This window comes from Galleria mellonella, unplaced genomic scaffold, assembly GCF_026898425.1.
Source record: "Galleria mellonella isolate WM207_F2 unplaced genomic scaffold, CSIRO_AGI_GalMel_v1 utg32, whole genome shotgun sequence".
NCBI lineage: Eukaryota > Metazoa > Arthropoda > Insecta > Lepidoptera > Pyralidae > Galleria > Galleria mellonella.
Window position 1 is genome coordinate 1,449,179 of NW_026442075.1, and position 15,385 is coordinate 1,464,563.

The window sequence follows — 15,385 nt, forward strand, 5'->3', positions numbered from 1 at the left end:
TAGTTAATATACTTTATTAGAACAAAATACTAATTATAGCGTAAAGGTTTAGGAATATTGGGCTTACTACTAATAATAAAAATAATTATCTAAGCACTAGATAAGCAGTAAATGTAATTAAAGTTTGAAATATGTCTTGAACTCAGCTGCATACTCCACTGAAAAAAAAAAAATTATACGGTATCATACAGATGTTATTTTTGACAAGTAAAAAATTACTTCTATGGTAAAAAGTTCAAACCTTTGCTTTCGTCATACACAAACGAACATTGGAAAATATGTTAAAATCACACATCCATAAGTTTCGAAGATAAATAAGTTGAAAATATATTGGTTGTAAGTCGAGTAAAAAATTACTCTAGTAGTAAAATAATAATTACTCATTCAATACGAAAATATTATCTAAGTAATCTAAGTATTTAAAAATTAAAATGTTTTCCACAAGGGTTCTACTGTATTATATTTCTAGTGTGAAGTTGTTACTCTGGTATAAAGAGATTTTAGGTCGGCTTCATTATACACGAAGGTCTCTTACGTAGCTCACCGGATGACGGCTTTACACGCCTTCCAAAGTACCAAAAGCAAGTGACAGTAATTTTTTGACCATTCAGAGATTTAGGCCGGAGATTCAATGTTACTCGTCGTTTGATCCTGGCCTAGAATGGACCGTAGCGTCACAGTCGACTAAGGAAACTTAATGATCGAGAGGTCAGCAGCGTCCAACCCGACTGCCAAGCATGGCAACTACTGGCAAATCTCCCTCATATGGGGAAGGCTTATACTCAGTAGTGGACAGGTAACGGGTGATATAATGATGATGATTAAATGTTAGGATTCGTTTCTAACTGAGATGTCATCGCTTAAAGGAACTGATTGTGTTAAATTTATTCCTTTCGTCATAAAGGTACAGAAAGCAAGTTTGGCTATGAAAAACAGACAGTGTTATAAGAACATAAAATACAACACAACTCTTTAGAACTACAAGACGTTTGCAATCTCTTCATATTGGCTGTAGTTTAGTCGCCAAGCTAACGAGTGTCTGTAGACAACAAGATTTTATACCCAAATTTTCGTCACTAATATCTGAACGATAAAATGTCATGCCAGAAGAATGTTGGTCAATATTGCAAAATAGTGGTAGGATAGACAAGGTAATTGGGTATATAATAAAAAAGTTATTCTTAACAATAACTTAAACTCATGCCATCTTTAAATTAATATTCTAAAAATAACCTACCAAATTGTCCTTAAAACTAGGGTAAAGTACCCTAAACTGGCAATCCTGTTGTCGACCATTTACTAACCTATAAACAGGTTAGTGCATCCATTATGCAGATAACTAGGTTTTGCAGATTATTTATACGTAATTACTATTAAAATAAAGTATATAATAAATAAACTACCACTTATATATAATAATATTTATACCTAAAATGAAATAAGTTAATCTTATTTAAGTAAATAAGAAAGTAAAGTAAGAACTTAATCTTTTGATATTAACAATATTTAACCTTTAACAATAGAAAAGACATTATCATGTGAATACATCAATCCATCGCTTGAACACAAATTTTCAGCCTAATATAAATAGGAATAAATATTTTATACAAAAAAAAAATAACCCAATCTTGGGTCACTCCAATGCCAACTAAAAAAAAAACAAAAAAAATATATACTTATTTGGTGACTAAGGCAGGTATTATTAAATAAAAATAGTAAAATACAAACTTTTCAGACAATTCGGCCGATTTGAATTAATTAGCTACGGGTAAAATTATATGTCAGAAAATCAAATACAACGACGTAAATATTTTGGACTAAATTTAAATAAATGTACCTATAAAGGTATCTAATTTCATCAACACTATTTATATTTTCGTCTACAATTTACAAATATAATAATCTGGAGTTATAAACCTTTGATGTAATTAAATACAAATAAATTTTTTTTTATAAATGTTAATAAATATGTACGGAATACTACAATAAACCGTTCATTCGAAAAATACACTTTCGATTTGATTGCTAGTTTTTTAGAGAAACATAAGAAACGTTTGGTGTGCAGTGATGGATCAAATTAGAGCGTTGTCTCCATCTATTACCCATTAATAATTTCAAATAAAATGAGGAAATTCTAAAACCGACACTGGTAAAAAAATATTGGCTTAAAAAGAATAGACGAGTTGCCAGTAATAAAAATGAGAAGAAATTTAGAAATAGGGAAAAAAAAAATAAAACACAAAAAAGATTGACAGAGCGATGGGGCAGTGTGAACAAATCCACTCACGGATATGTTTATTATCGTACATATGAAAAAGATGGTGGATATAGGTGTCTCTCTCTCATAATGGTATAAACACAGTTTATAGTTCTTCACCTGATTAAAAGCTATAGTTACCTTTTAATTTTTGCATACGGTGTATTAAAATTAATGGGATTAATCCCATTTTCACTTTCAAGCCATTTACATTTGCTATAAAGAAATTTTTTTGAATTATGACAATCAGTGAGATGCGGCGGCGCCGCGAACAAGAATGTTTTTATTTTTAATTTTTAGAACAGTATATTTAAGTTTTCGTAAGAAGGAAGAAAAAACATACGTATATATGTGTGTATGTATGAAGAAAAAAAACGTTTTGGAGTTGGCCGACGTCAGCATCAGCCATTTTGGGCTCAACCATTTATAGCAATAGAATAAATATCTATATTAGTATTTTATAAAAACAAATAAAACTTGAGGTAAGAGGTAAACGTAACCTCTTAACTTTAAGAGGTTTGTTTGAATCGAAGCATTTGGCGTTCCATTGTTTCTGCCTACCCTAATGAGAGACAGGCGTGACAGATATGTATGTATGTAAATAAAACTTTCATAGAAAGACGAGTTATCTCAAACACAAAAACTTTTAGATGGTAAGCCGAAGCTATTTTTTTTCTGTATGGCGTTTTGCTATTTTTAAAATACAAATAGGGACATTAAAAGATGAATGCTGAATATTATAAAATAAAATCTTCGGTGAATAAAAATATAATTAAGTAAAAAGAAATGATACTGAAATATTCTTAATAGACATTTAAATCCATTATTAATGATCAAATAATGAATTAAACTTTGAAAATAAAATCCCTTACTAAAAGTTGGTAAAAAAATATATAATTTTTTTTTATTTTTACTTACCCCACAGCGGTGCATCTGAAATATTCACTTACCATCACTTATAGGAATTTCACGTGGATTATCTGACCATCCACTTTAGAACGATCAAACAGTCCTGAGTTCGGAGTTGAAGGAAATTATTTGCAAAATAAGATTGTAAATTATTATTAATTTTATTAAAAGTGATATTTTATGTTTATAAATTGAGATTTAAAAATGTATGGCCTTTAACTGAAAATGCTAGTTTCAACTTTGTAAAATGGTAAACACAAAGTAATCATTACCTCCAGCAAGTCTTTGGCTGTACGCTGAAAATCTAAAAGAGTTCTAATAAATGCATTTTGAAAGTTACCTTACACGTTTCTTCTTATAATTTTGTTTTCTATACAAAATAAATTAATAATTCTATATTATCATGCAACAAATGTTAAATATGGCACAGCATATATAACATAGCAGCAACAATGTAATACAACGTATTAAAATCCTACCATGCCATAAGCCTATGAAACATACCTACGAAGAAAGGTTCTGAATGCGCTGTGTAGGTATTACGCAGTGTGGATCGTAGAATGTCAAATACAATGCGCGGCGTCTAAACTAAGAATCGTTAATTATAAGCCTGTGGTGCATTTCCGGCGGGAAAATAATCTGCCATCTGATTCAGACAATTCACTTGAATCAGCTGTTTTGGCCAACCTGTCCCTTCCACCCCGCTGTATTACTAACACATTAGGCAAAACATAAGCATCTTTAGTGAATTTTACCAGAGGGAGACTTTTTACAAAAGTCGATTGCTTGGGTACCTCTGTCTCATTCGTGTTTCAACCGTGAAGCAGTTGTGTTTGCATGGCTGTGTTTCAGTTTGAAGGGTGGGGTATGGCGTAAATTTACTGGGTATATAGGAATATGGGAAATGAGTGAGAATAGATGAGATCTATATGGACATGCATGAATCGAGCTCGTGGCAGCTGATAGGTACCTAAAGGTGAGGATACATGCCTAGTTATCTTAGAACGTTGACAAGCTAGACATGTACGCGTCCACTCTCTGCAGTCTTTTTTAATCCCTGGCCATACGTAGCGTTCTGCTACTAACTTGATTGTTGCATTAGCACCAGGATGACTCAATGAATGCAGGCTATCAAAGACTTGTTTGCGTATGGACTTTGTTACGTAGGGTCTAGGAATTGGAGTGCTCACATCGCAATATAATTCTGCATGCGTTCCAGGTATCTTCACCTTCTCCAAACGTAATGAAGTTCCATGTTCTAACAGATTCTTTAATTCTGGATCAGCTGCTTGTGACTCGGCAAGTTGAGAGAAATTGATAGACAGTTCCACCTCTTTCACTCTACTCAATGTGTCTGCGACTAGGTTGTCCTTTCCCGAGATGTGTCTCAAGTCAGTTGTAAACTGGGATATAAAATCCAGATGACGAAACTGTCTCGGTGAACATTTATCCCTGCGTTGGTGAAAGGCGTAACACAATGGTTTATGATCTGTAAAGATCGTGAAATCCCTGGCTTCAACCATGTGTCTAAAATATTTTAATGCTTCGTACACGGCAAGCAGCTCTCGATCATAAGGAGAATATTTTTGCTGCGCTGAGGTTAGCTTACGTGAAAAGAAGGCTAACGGTTGCCAATTTCCATCTTTATATTGTTGTAAGACGGCTCCGATTGCAGTTTCTGAGGCATCTGTCACAAGACCAAGTCTGCATTGGCAATCCGGATGAGCAAGAAGTGTAGCGCGGCATAGACTCTCTTTGCAATCTTCAAAGGCTTGAAGGGTATCATCACACAGGTTGATAGGGTAAGAACCTTTAACTGAGCCAGTCATGAGAGCATGTAGAGGTGCTTGAACTTCGGCAGCGCTGGGAATGAATCGTCTGTAGAAATTCAGCATCCCTAAAAATCTGCGGAGTTCTCGAACTGTCTTGGGAGGAGGAAACGATTTGATCGCTTCAACTTTCTCATCAAGAGGTTTGATACCATTGGCTGATATATTATATCCAAGAAATTTTACTTCAGACCGACCAAAGTTACATTTTGAAATATTGATGACAATTCCATAATCCTTCAATCTATTGAATAGTATACGCAGGTGCTGCTCATGAAGATCCTCATTTTTGGAAAAGACTAAGAAGTCATCAATGTAAGGGTAAACAAAATCCAATCCACGCGTCATTTCGTCAACAAAACGCTGAAAAGTCTGCCCAGCATTTCGTAAACCAAACGTCATGGCAGGAAATTCATAAAGCCCGAACGGTGTTGTGATGGCAGTCTTGTGAATATCGCTTGGATTTACTGGGATTTGATGATAGGCTTTGACAAGATCTATTGTTGAGAATACTGTGCAACCTGCTATACTGTGTGTGAAGTCATGAACATGTCTAACTGGATATCTGTCAGGAATGGTGCGAGCATTTAGCATTCGGTAATCTCCACAAGGCCGCCATCCGTTATCCTTCTTCGGTACCAGATGTAATGGCGAGGCCCAGGAGCTTTCCGATGGTCGAGCAATACCTAATTTAATCATAGACTCGAATTCTGCCTTTGCGATTTTTAATTTATCTGGCGCTAGACGGCGTGGAGTACAGTAAATTGGAGGTCCGGGCGTAGTCCTGATGAAGTGAACGGTATTGTGTTTGATATCAGCTTGTTTTCTGGATGGATTTGTAATTTCAGGAAATTCCTTCAGGATTTGGTCGTAGCGAGACTCGCCGATTGGTATCTTGATAGAAGAAATTGTAGTCGACGAGTGCGCAGGAGAGCAAACGACGGACAGTGTCGTCGTGTTGTCTAACAATCGTTGGTTACGTAAGTCTACTAGAAGACCATAGAACTTTAGAAAATCAGCTCCTATAATCGCCTTAGTGACGTCACCAACAATGAAACGCCATGGGAAATCACGGCGCAAACCAAGATCCAAATCCAGGTGAGTATATCCAAATGTGCTGATCGTGGTACCGTTAGCAGCAGAAAGTTGGAAATCTGATTTAGGACGACGCTCATGCAGTGCTCGTCGTGGGAAGACACAAACATCGCTTCCTGTATCGATTAGAAATTGCATCTTCGACCGACGATCTACGACGAACAGGCGACCAGACGTGTTGGGACGGCCGTTCGTCGCCATTACCGACCGCCCTGTGCATTTCCCGCCTGATAATCACAAGGCTTTACGCATCGCTTTGCTTTAGATCCATACTTTGCATGATACCAACACTTCGGGAATTTTCTATAGTTGGATTCCGATCGCGTTTCAGAGCGGCTGCGACTTCTCTGACAGGAACGGGGACGAGACTGACGATCCATAAGCACTTTCATCTGCCGCCGGAGTTCGGCTATCTCGTTGGCCATAGCGTCAAGTGATGATCCACATGTTGATGCAGCTGACACTTGCGGAGTAGCAGGGGCAATATCCTGGATACGGTCTGCCAAATCAGAAAGTACCTCTAGTGACGCTGTAGGTTGAGCAGCTATCACTGTCTGTACGTTGCGTGGTAGTCTACTTGTCCATATGGTCTTGAGAAAGTCCTCTGGCACGTTCGGTCCGGCGAGGCTTTGTAAATGCCGTAAAAATTGTGACGGGCGACGGTCTCCCAATTCCTCATGCATAAGTAGTTGTTTTACCTGCTTCTCGCGTGAGGCACTTAGACGTTTGATAAGTTCAGTTTTCAATTTTTCATACTTTTCCGTCGGAGGTGGTGAAATTATAATGTCCTTCACTTCCTTTGAAAATTGGTGGTCAAGTTGTCCAATAACGTAGTTAAACTTCGTTGCATCTGCTGTTATATTTGAGACGGCGAATTGGCCTTCAACCTGAGCAAACCATATTTCGGGTTCCTCCGGCCAAAATGGCGGAACTCGTATTCCCACTTTAAATATTTCGTCGTTGTTGTTAGACGATGCCATTGTAATATGCGTTTTTACGGGGTCACCAGTTATGGGAAATGAGTCAGTAAAATATTTAATTCAATATTCAAACGTCTATATATTTTCTAAAAAGAATGACAATTTCTAAATTTTATACTGCGCGCGCAACTTCGCATGCGCTGTTATTTATAATTTATTTTTCTACGGAAATTCAAAAGGTATTTATAAAGGTTTGTTATATATACAATATATATACGCCACAGGAATAACACCTGAGTCCTCAGGAATGGCAACGCATGGAGGGTATTTTTATACATCTTAGAATGGCAAACAAGCTGACGGCCCACCTGATGGAAAGTGGTAACCGTCGCCTATAGACATGAGCAGTACCATGGACATAATAGGGTATAATGTTTCGCCCATGATACCCCCCATGCGTTGCCATTCCTGAGGATTCGGAATCTGTAGTTCGCTTATGACTGAGCTTTGATAATTTAAAAAGGATACTGACACAGCGTTCTGCGTCGCGGGCGTTAGTGAACCTCACGATGGCCCTGTTCTGTCCGGTCATCTCCGCAAACTTTACTTCGCCCACTTCGCTCATTTTGGATGATAACGCCTTGATGGTCACACTTGAAGGCAGCTGCAATAATAAGATTTTAATGTAATAACTATATGCTTAACTTTCGTGTAATTCGGTAGAGAAATCACAATTAGTCTCAGGACTATCCGGGTCTCTTAGGCACGGAGCCTCGGCCCGCTGAGGCAGGCTCACGACACAGCCTCTCAAGATCAAGGGTCCCGAATGGTCCCGAAACTAGTCGAGTTTTCTTGACTACCGTTTTAATTTACATTGATTTGTTCCACAAATTAAATCGGCAACTTTAACTAAAATTAATATATTTAAAAAAAAAAGAAAATAGAACTCATTACACGCCGCTAAACTAAATAAGTTGTTAGTATGGGATCAATACGAGAGGAAACATCTATTAGTTGTAAAAATAATTATTAAAATTGGTTCAGAATTTGCAAAGATAAAAAAAAAAACAGGTAAACTGAGAGCGCTTCTATTTAGATGTCGGTTAAAATAAAAAAAACTATACATTTAATTTTTTTTGTGAACGAACCACAATTTTAATACTTACATCGGTGAAAATCAACATGCCCGATGATGACATAATATTTCTATCAGAATCATCACTTTTCTTCGGTGTTGCGCTGCGCCGGTATGAATCCGAGTCTGAAAATGTTAGATTTAATATTTAATTAGTACAGTATCTGGAATTTTATTGATATTATGGTTTTATATATGGCAACATTAATAATAGACAACAGATTAAAGTATAGACTATAGAGAAAAAGTAAGATAGAAAAAATGTGGCGATTTATTAAGAGTTATTATCTCTCTGGTAAACCAATGATGAAACAAAACAATTACAAAACAGACCAAATAACTGGTGCAGCTGGATTGATAATACAAACCTTTATTAAACTTTGAATTGGCGTAACTCAGACGCTCAATATCAAATTTGTCATATGATTTTTCGTAATGGTCATCATCTTCTGAAATCTTTCTATCTCTATGTCTCGTTTGATTTTTTTGTGAATATGAATCCATGTTATCCGATCGATTTTGAGCAATATTCTGGCTCATGTTGGTTAATAGATTTTGAGACGTAGTATTCCATTGATTCTGAGACATGTTGCCCAATAAACTTTGAGTTGTGTTTGGCATATTTTGAATCTGTAACCCAGATAGATCGTTACCCATACTTTGCTGTAGTAACCCTTGCATGACCTGCAAGTTCTGTGTCCCTTGATTGCTCATCAGATTGCTGAGGCCATACCAACTCTGCTGACTGAGCGGGTTGAAAGCATTAACATTCAAAAGGCCCATAGGGTTTTGGAAGTTCATCATGTTGTTCATGATACCCATGGTGTTGTCTTGTGGGATCACTTGATTTACGGCCATGCTGCTCATATTTCCCTCTTGAAGTTTCATCGTTTGTAATTTAGCCAGTTCCTGTAGTAGAAGCTGTTTGACGGGCTCAAACTCGACGGCGCTCCTGACGTTTCTCAACGGTTCTCCATTGGGCCCTAGTCCAGGTCCTACGGTCTTTAGTTCGCGTGGTAAGTATTGGAAATTAGCATTTGGGTTGTTGTCCATTTGTACATGCAATTTCTTACTCATGTATTCCTGACCGTGGAACATTGACACTGCCTATAACAAATTGAAGAGTCTTTTATAATGCTTAGAATGGCACACAAGCTACTCTGTTAGCAATCTAGTCTATGTAATGAAAAGCGGTAACATATAGCATCATATCACATTATTTCAGCCCTTAACTATCCACTGTTGAACATAAGCCTTCCCCATAAGGGGAGTTTTGCCAGTAGTTGCCACTCTTGGCAGGCGGGTTGGCAAGCGCAGTTAGGCTTTTACATATGTTTTAAGAGGGACACTGTTGCCCATCCCTCCACCATAAGCTCCCTTAGTCACCTCTTACGACACACATAAGAAAGGAAGGGGTGGCCCATTATATGTCGGGAACGACATATAATATCGCATATAGACAGCTAGTTTTAGTTTTAGACTACCAATTTAAAAGGACCATTAATTTAGTATCTTAAGTTAGTATATTGCCTAAGGAATTTAATGAAGTAATATTTCTTTATAAACTAGATTATGAAATAAGCTCTGTTTTAGTTTAATAAAACTATTCATTTTGAGTTAGTCAATATTTTTTTAATAGTGTCATATTTTTTTGATGGCTTTCTTTGGCTATAAGATAGTACTGTAAGATAATATGTACATACAGGGATAATATAACTAAATAAGGTAAAAGCCCATAAACGTGAATAGGAAGTTTGTTTATTTGTTAACTCATAATGCCTGGGGGAAAGGGATTGTTAGTAATGGAGACTGAGAATCCTATTGCTAGCAATATACCCAATCAGGTCGACCTCCTCGTGGTTCTCCCTGGAAACTATAATGGTTAATTCCTGATGAATTCCCATACCATTTTCACCCATCAAAAAAAAAAACTCATAATGCCTTAACAGCTTAACTACGAAAGTACTATGAACTGTGTTATACATGTACTATATGGGTTGGAGAAGGACATACTATTTGTTCCAGTTACGCAAACAAAGTTACAGATAAAAGTTAGTACTGAATAAATAAATACCTGCACTGCTTCCACTGGATGGTCATATTCGATCTTTGCAAACAATTTTTCTTCATTTTCCCGGTTCTGTCTCACAATCATTACTGCGTAAACTTGGCCCGCATACCCGAAGATATGGCGCAACTGGTCTTCCTCTATATTACTAGGTAACTGAAAAATATAATTTAAATTACTCTATCTAAATTTTTACTCTGAAGTTTCTATTTTTTTTTTTTATGAATTAATATCAATCGCACTAGCGGAGTATGAAGTTAAGTCACTTGGCTGATTATAGTGAATTCATCAGGAGTAAAAAAACAATATTTAGTTATGATGGTTCAACTGACTTGCTTTCATCGTCAACTATCATCAACATCGCTCACTGGTGCCCTTTTAGTATATACAGATAGCGTAGGCGGGGTTACCATTCCATTATCATTTATTTAAAAAAAATATCATGATGGCTTCCAGGAGGGACCGTGTGGAATTCGATCTGACCAAGATTTATTTGCATACGGTCCTTCATATATTTCAATTACATTAATATAAAAAAAAAAAATATGACACTCACATTTCTTACGAATACTCTTTTTTGCAATGGCAACTTTATTCCGAGAGTTTGCAAGAAAGTCAAGCTAAGTCCGTACGTCTCATGCATACCTTGGACGTTGGTAACATCCACAGGTTTCGCGTTGTTTGTATTGAGAGATGGGTGACTATTTGTTGGTAAATTTTTATTTCTGTTGATAATATTAAAATGTAATAAATTAACATGAATAATATATATGTCTGTATCAATGCAATTCAATGAAGAAGTAAACAAATTTTTTAGAAATTAACACAGAAACACTTTCTAAATAAAATAGCAACAAATTAAAACACAATTACATTGTTTATTACTGTGTACACCAACAGTTTTATGATTGATCGAGTTAATCATTCAGATTATACATAATTCGGTTTTTTTTTTATAATAATATATATTTATTTGCTTAAAACATGGTATAATTATATTAAAGAGTGCACATGTCTTGCTAAAATCATATAGCATGCAAATTAAGTTTCCTATTATCAATCATTGTTAGATATACAAAAATTTTTGTTAATACTAAATTGTCAAAACGTCTACCAAGGAAATGTTTTATGTCATAAAAATTCTGTTCCTTTAGCCAGTTCTTTAGTTTATTTATAATTAGATATTTAGCTATATTTATATTTATTAAAAATATTAAAGAAATATACATATGCTATACTCACAGTGCAGGTTTATCATTGTATTGTGTTGTTTTCCTTGTATCACTTGTTAATTGTTCAAACAGTTCACCTGTTAATATAAGAATAGTTGTATCACTGCTGCACATAGCCACCCTATAAGGGGGGAGGGGGGTTTGTTGCCACGCTTGGCAGGCACAGTTAGGTTTTGGAAATTTTACGAGAGACGCTGCTGCCTATTCCTTGTCTTCCCTTAGTCGCCTCTTACGACACCTTCAGGAAAGGGAAGAATCGCTTATTTTATGCTGGGACCTACACGGCTAAAATAAGTATAGTGATACTATTAATATTATAAATTTGAAATTTTGTAAGGACGGATTTTTTTTTTATACATTTAGAATGGCAAACAAGCTGACGGTCCACCTGATGGAAAGTGGTAACCGTCGTCTATAGACATGAGCAGTACCATGGACATAACAGATTCACACAGAAACAACTGAACAGATTTAAATGAAATTGTGCACATAGGTAGGTTGTATCCTAACTAGCAAATAGTACACTTTATGTATGTAAGTTACACAGGAGAAGTCACAGGGCTTAACTAATTATTTACTGTGTTATACTTATTTTTGAAACTGGTTTACTAGTGTAATCATCAGCATCATCATATCAACCTTAACTGTTTACTGCTCAACATAAGCCTTTTTGCTTGAGGAGTTTTGTCAGTAGTCGCCGCTCGTATCAGGTGGATTGGCAACTGCAGTTAGGTTTTGTAGATGGTTTAAGAGGGAAGCTGCTGCCTATCCCTCGTCCTTCCTTAGTCGCCTCTTATGACACCCAGGGAAAAACAAGGGGTGGCTTATTCTATGCCAGTACCACACATCCACAGCTGAGAATCGTCTTTTTTAATAAACATTCTATGAGTGTTATTAATTAAACATATTCTAAAAAGAAGTATGAGAGGAAAATGTACTAAAACATTTTATTCTGCATAAGCAACATGCACTCAACTGTTATTTTAGTATAAATAGGGTTTAAATTTTCTGTCAGTTTTTCAAGAGACTTCAATAAGAGAAGAGATTCTTAATTTAGTTTTTTTTCTATGTTACCTAATAATCCTGTTATTTATAAACCAATATGGATTTTTATTCTATCTGAAAGAATATACAGGTTGCCATACAGCCCATAAAAAAATTTATTAAAATCAGTTTAGTAGTTTAGTTTTTAAATAAAAATAACTGGTTATGCTACAATTGGCCTTTTTTGTGTAATGAAATCTATAAGCTTTGGTGATGTTTTAAAATATTTTAAGACTGCATTGGACGGTAGGTTTAAAAAAATGGTGTGCCTAAGTGACCCAAAATGTAAAAATGTCTATAATAAATGTATAGGAAACACCCAGAGTTGCTTAGGAAAACAAATGTTTGTATCTAACTTGTCTATGCACAAATATGAATACACATTTCTTACCAGAATCAAGCATTACAACTAATTTTTTATCTTCACAATCAACACCTTTTAATAGTTTGAATGCCATAATACACGCATTAGGGCTTGAAAATTTCAATATGCACTCTCCTTTTGACCTATTTCTAAGATCTTTCAAAACTTTCACAAATTTCAAGGACTTTGAAATTATCTGAAATATAAATGTTTATTTTTATTACAAATGATATAATTTTTTATACATATAGGTACAAATTCTATTGGTTCTTCACTGGGGATAGATACAATTAGTGTTTTTAGATATTTTTTAAACTCTCTGCATTTGAGCATCTTAATGAATCTTAAAATATACTACTATACCCCTTTCATCCTCAGGATGTTGGAAGAAGTGATTATTTTTGAGTTTTATCATAGTGGTAGGCCAATATATACACCACCTACACTATGTTTTAAGTTAATGCGGAATAAACAATTATTTAATTTATTTATAATGTATATAAATATTTTTACCATAAATAAAAAATAATATACTATAATAATACAAATAGTACATTAATGGAGAATACAAATTGTAAATATATTAAATTATTTATCAAAATATGTACTTTTATTGGGAAGAGATGACACCTAGGCCATTAGAGGCATTAATTAGTTAAATAAAAATATTAAAATATAGATATCCTATTTTACTCTACAATATAATTATTATTACACTATTAATGTATTAGTATTTACTTGTGATTTTGATATAAAATGTAGTATTGTTATTCTCCAGCCGATATAATATGTATAAGCTAAATTATACAAACAATTAAGATACTTACAGATGACCTGCATGTGTCAGAAACAAACATTTTGATCTTAATATGGTCCCAGTGAGTGGGTAAGTTACCCACAAATAAGTAGAGACAGTTCTTGCTATTATCATTATTTGCTGCATTATCATTAATGGATTGTGATCTAATCGGTGATCGGGACCGACTTCTATTGCCTGAAATAGTTTTTTTTTAAATATTTAATGCTGGGTTTTATATACATTTTTTAAACTTAGTGTGAAAAAAAGTTGGTGGTCCAACCAAATTATTGTCATTGTCCATCTTTAAAAATGAATGGTACCATGGATATAACATAATTAACTTTAAAGTCCAAGCTAGACATTGTGCATTGCCATGTTTTAGGAATAAAATGTTATGTTTCCATACCCTATAATTTCATTAAATAAATAAAAAAAAAAAAAAATAAGCACAGGTGCTTGAAAAACGTGTGGGACAGAGGTAATCTAGGAGATGATATCTCCAAAACGTGTGGTTTAGGAGCTGGAGTACACTCTCTATACTTCATCATAAACATATATTTACTACAAAGTATCACGCAAGAAACTAGTTTGGTCATTAATTTGGAATTAAGAGAGGTTCTCTTAAATAAATAAAATAAATCTGTTAAATAAGGTAAAAAATTTAGTTTTTTATTAAAGTATTGAAATAGTCGGTTTGTACATTGTAATATTTTTATTTGCAGTAAGATGTTATTTAAATGAAAGTCATGTCATTTAAAATAATTGAGATTACCTTGCATGATTCACAAAAGTGATTGCTTTTAAATAAAAATACAATATTTTTGTATAAAGTATAAACAGTAATAAGCTATTGAAGATAAACAAACTCACAGATTAGGAAGGAACAAAAACAAAAACATCAAACACAGAGTAAGTAATCACCACAGATTAACAACGGAACCACGGATTAGAAAAACATATCTAACGACAAAGAACATGTAACTATAAGTTTATATAATTACAAGAGTCTGCACTACCTTTATCGTGATAAAATTGAAAAATAAATCATTTAAAAGTATTAACACAATAAAATAAATGTTTAATTATAGGTATTTAAAGAAAATTTTTATAAATATTTATTTATTAAGTATTAATAATATATGAAAATCATATTTCAATAATTATTAAGTGTTTGTAAAATAATTTTCACATTTTAATATTATTTCTATATATTTTTTTTATAATTATTTAATAATGAAAAAGTTTTTTAAATAAATAAAATATTTTTCTTACAATATGCCTTTACTGAAAATATTTATATCTATAGTTATAATTGATAACATATTAGATTTTATAACTTTTTTAAATTATATAAAGTGGTTTGTATGAAATCTATGTAGATTTCATGTAAACGTTTTTTTTTTTTTGAACTTCTAACAAAAACAAATTAAAAATTGCGTGGAAAAACATTTCTTCGATAGACCCAAAAATTGCATATTTTCTGTATTGTTTTCTTTATACGGTCGAGATATCGGTAGATACAATATAAAGAATTACATTTCATACTTCTTACACAGCGAAGGAACGATCAAACCTAATTTTGTCCTTTTTATATTTTATATCCGATATTTTATGCCTCAGCAGAATAATTAAAAAATAATTATTTATACTGTGTTATTATTACCATTTTAGGCATCAGATTGCATATAGACGTTGTTTGATGCAGAATAGTCCATTTAATACTTTGCGCGATT

The 15,385-nt window shown here is 34.0% G+C and overlaps 1 protein-coding gene across 1 annotated transcript; it reads right to left on the reverse strand.

The window, feature by feature from the left end:
* On the reverse strand, positions 1 to 14,549 carry LOC113510724 (uncharacterized). Its single transcript, XM_026894235.3, has 11 exons — positions 14,425 to 14,549; positions 13,681 to 13,847; positions 12,881 to 13,049; positions 11,456 to 11,522; positions 10,770 to 10,938; positions 10,220 to 10,369; positions 8,514 to 9,252; positions 8,177 to 8,271; positions 7,539 to 7,674; positions 3,208 to 3,269; positions 1 to 158 (listed from the first exon to the last, which is right to left on the reverse strand). Exons 1-10 carry the CDS (start codon positions 14,429 to 14,431, stop codon positions 3,214 to 3,216), a joined length of 1,755 nt encoding a protein of 584 aa, XP_026750036.2. The 5' UTR covers positions 14,432 to 14,549; the 3' UTR covers positions 1 to 158; positions 3,208 to 3,213.
* Positions 14,550 to 15,385: the final 836 nt, after the last annotated feature.

Excerpts from the sequence above, each read along its gene's own strand:
- LOC113510724 (XM_026894235.3), bottom strand. Across the intron at positions 13,050-13,680 it reads CTGACACATGCAGGTCATCT|ATAATTTCAAAGTCCTTGAA; the intron begins GTAAGTATCTTA and ends TTTATATTTCAG. Across the intron at positions 9,253-10,219 it reads ATCCAGTGGAAGCAGTGCAG|GCAGTGTCAATGTTCCACGG; the intron begins GTATTTATTTAT and ends AATTTGTTATAG.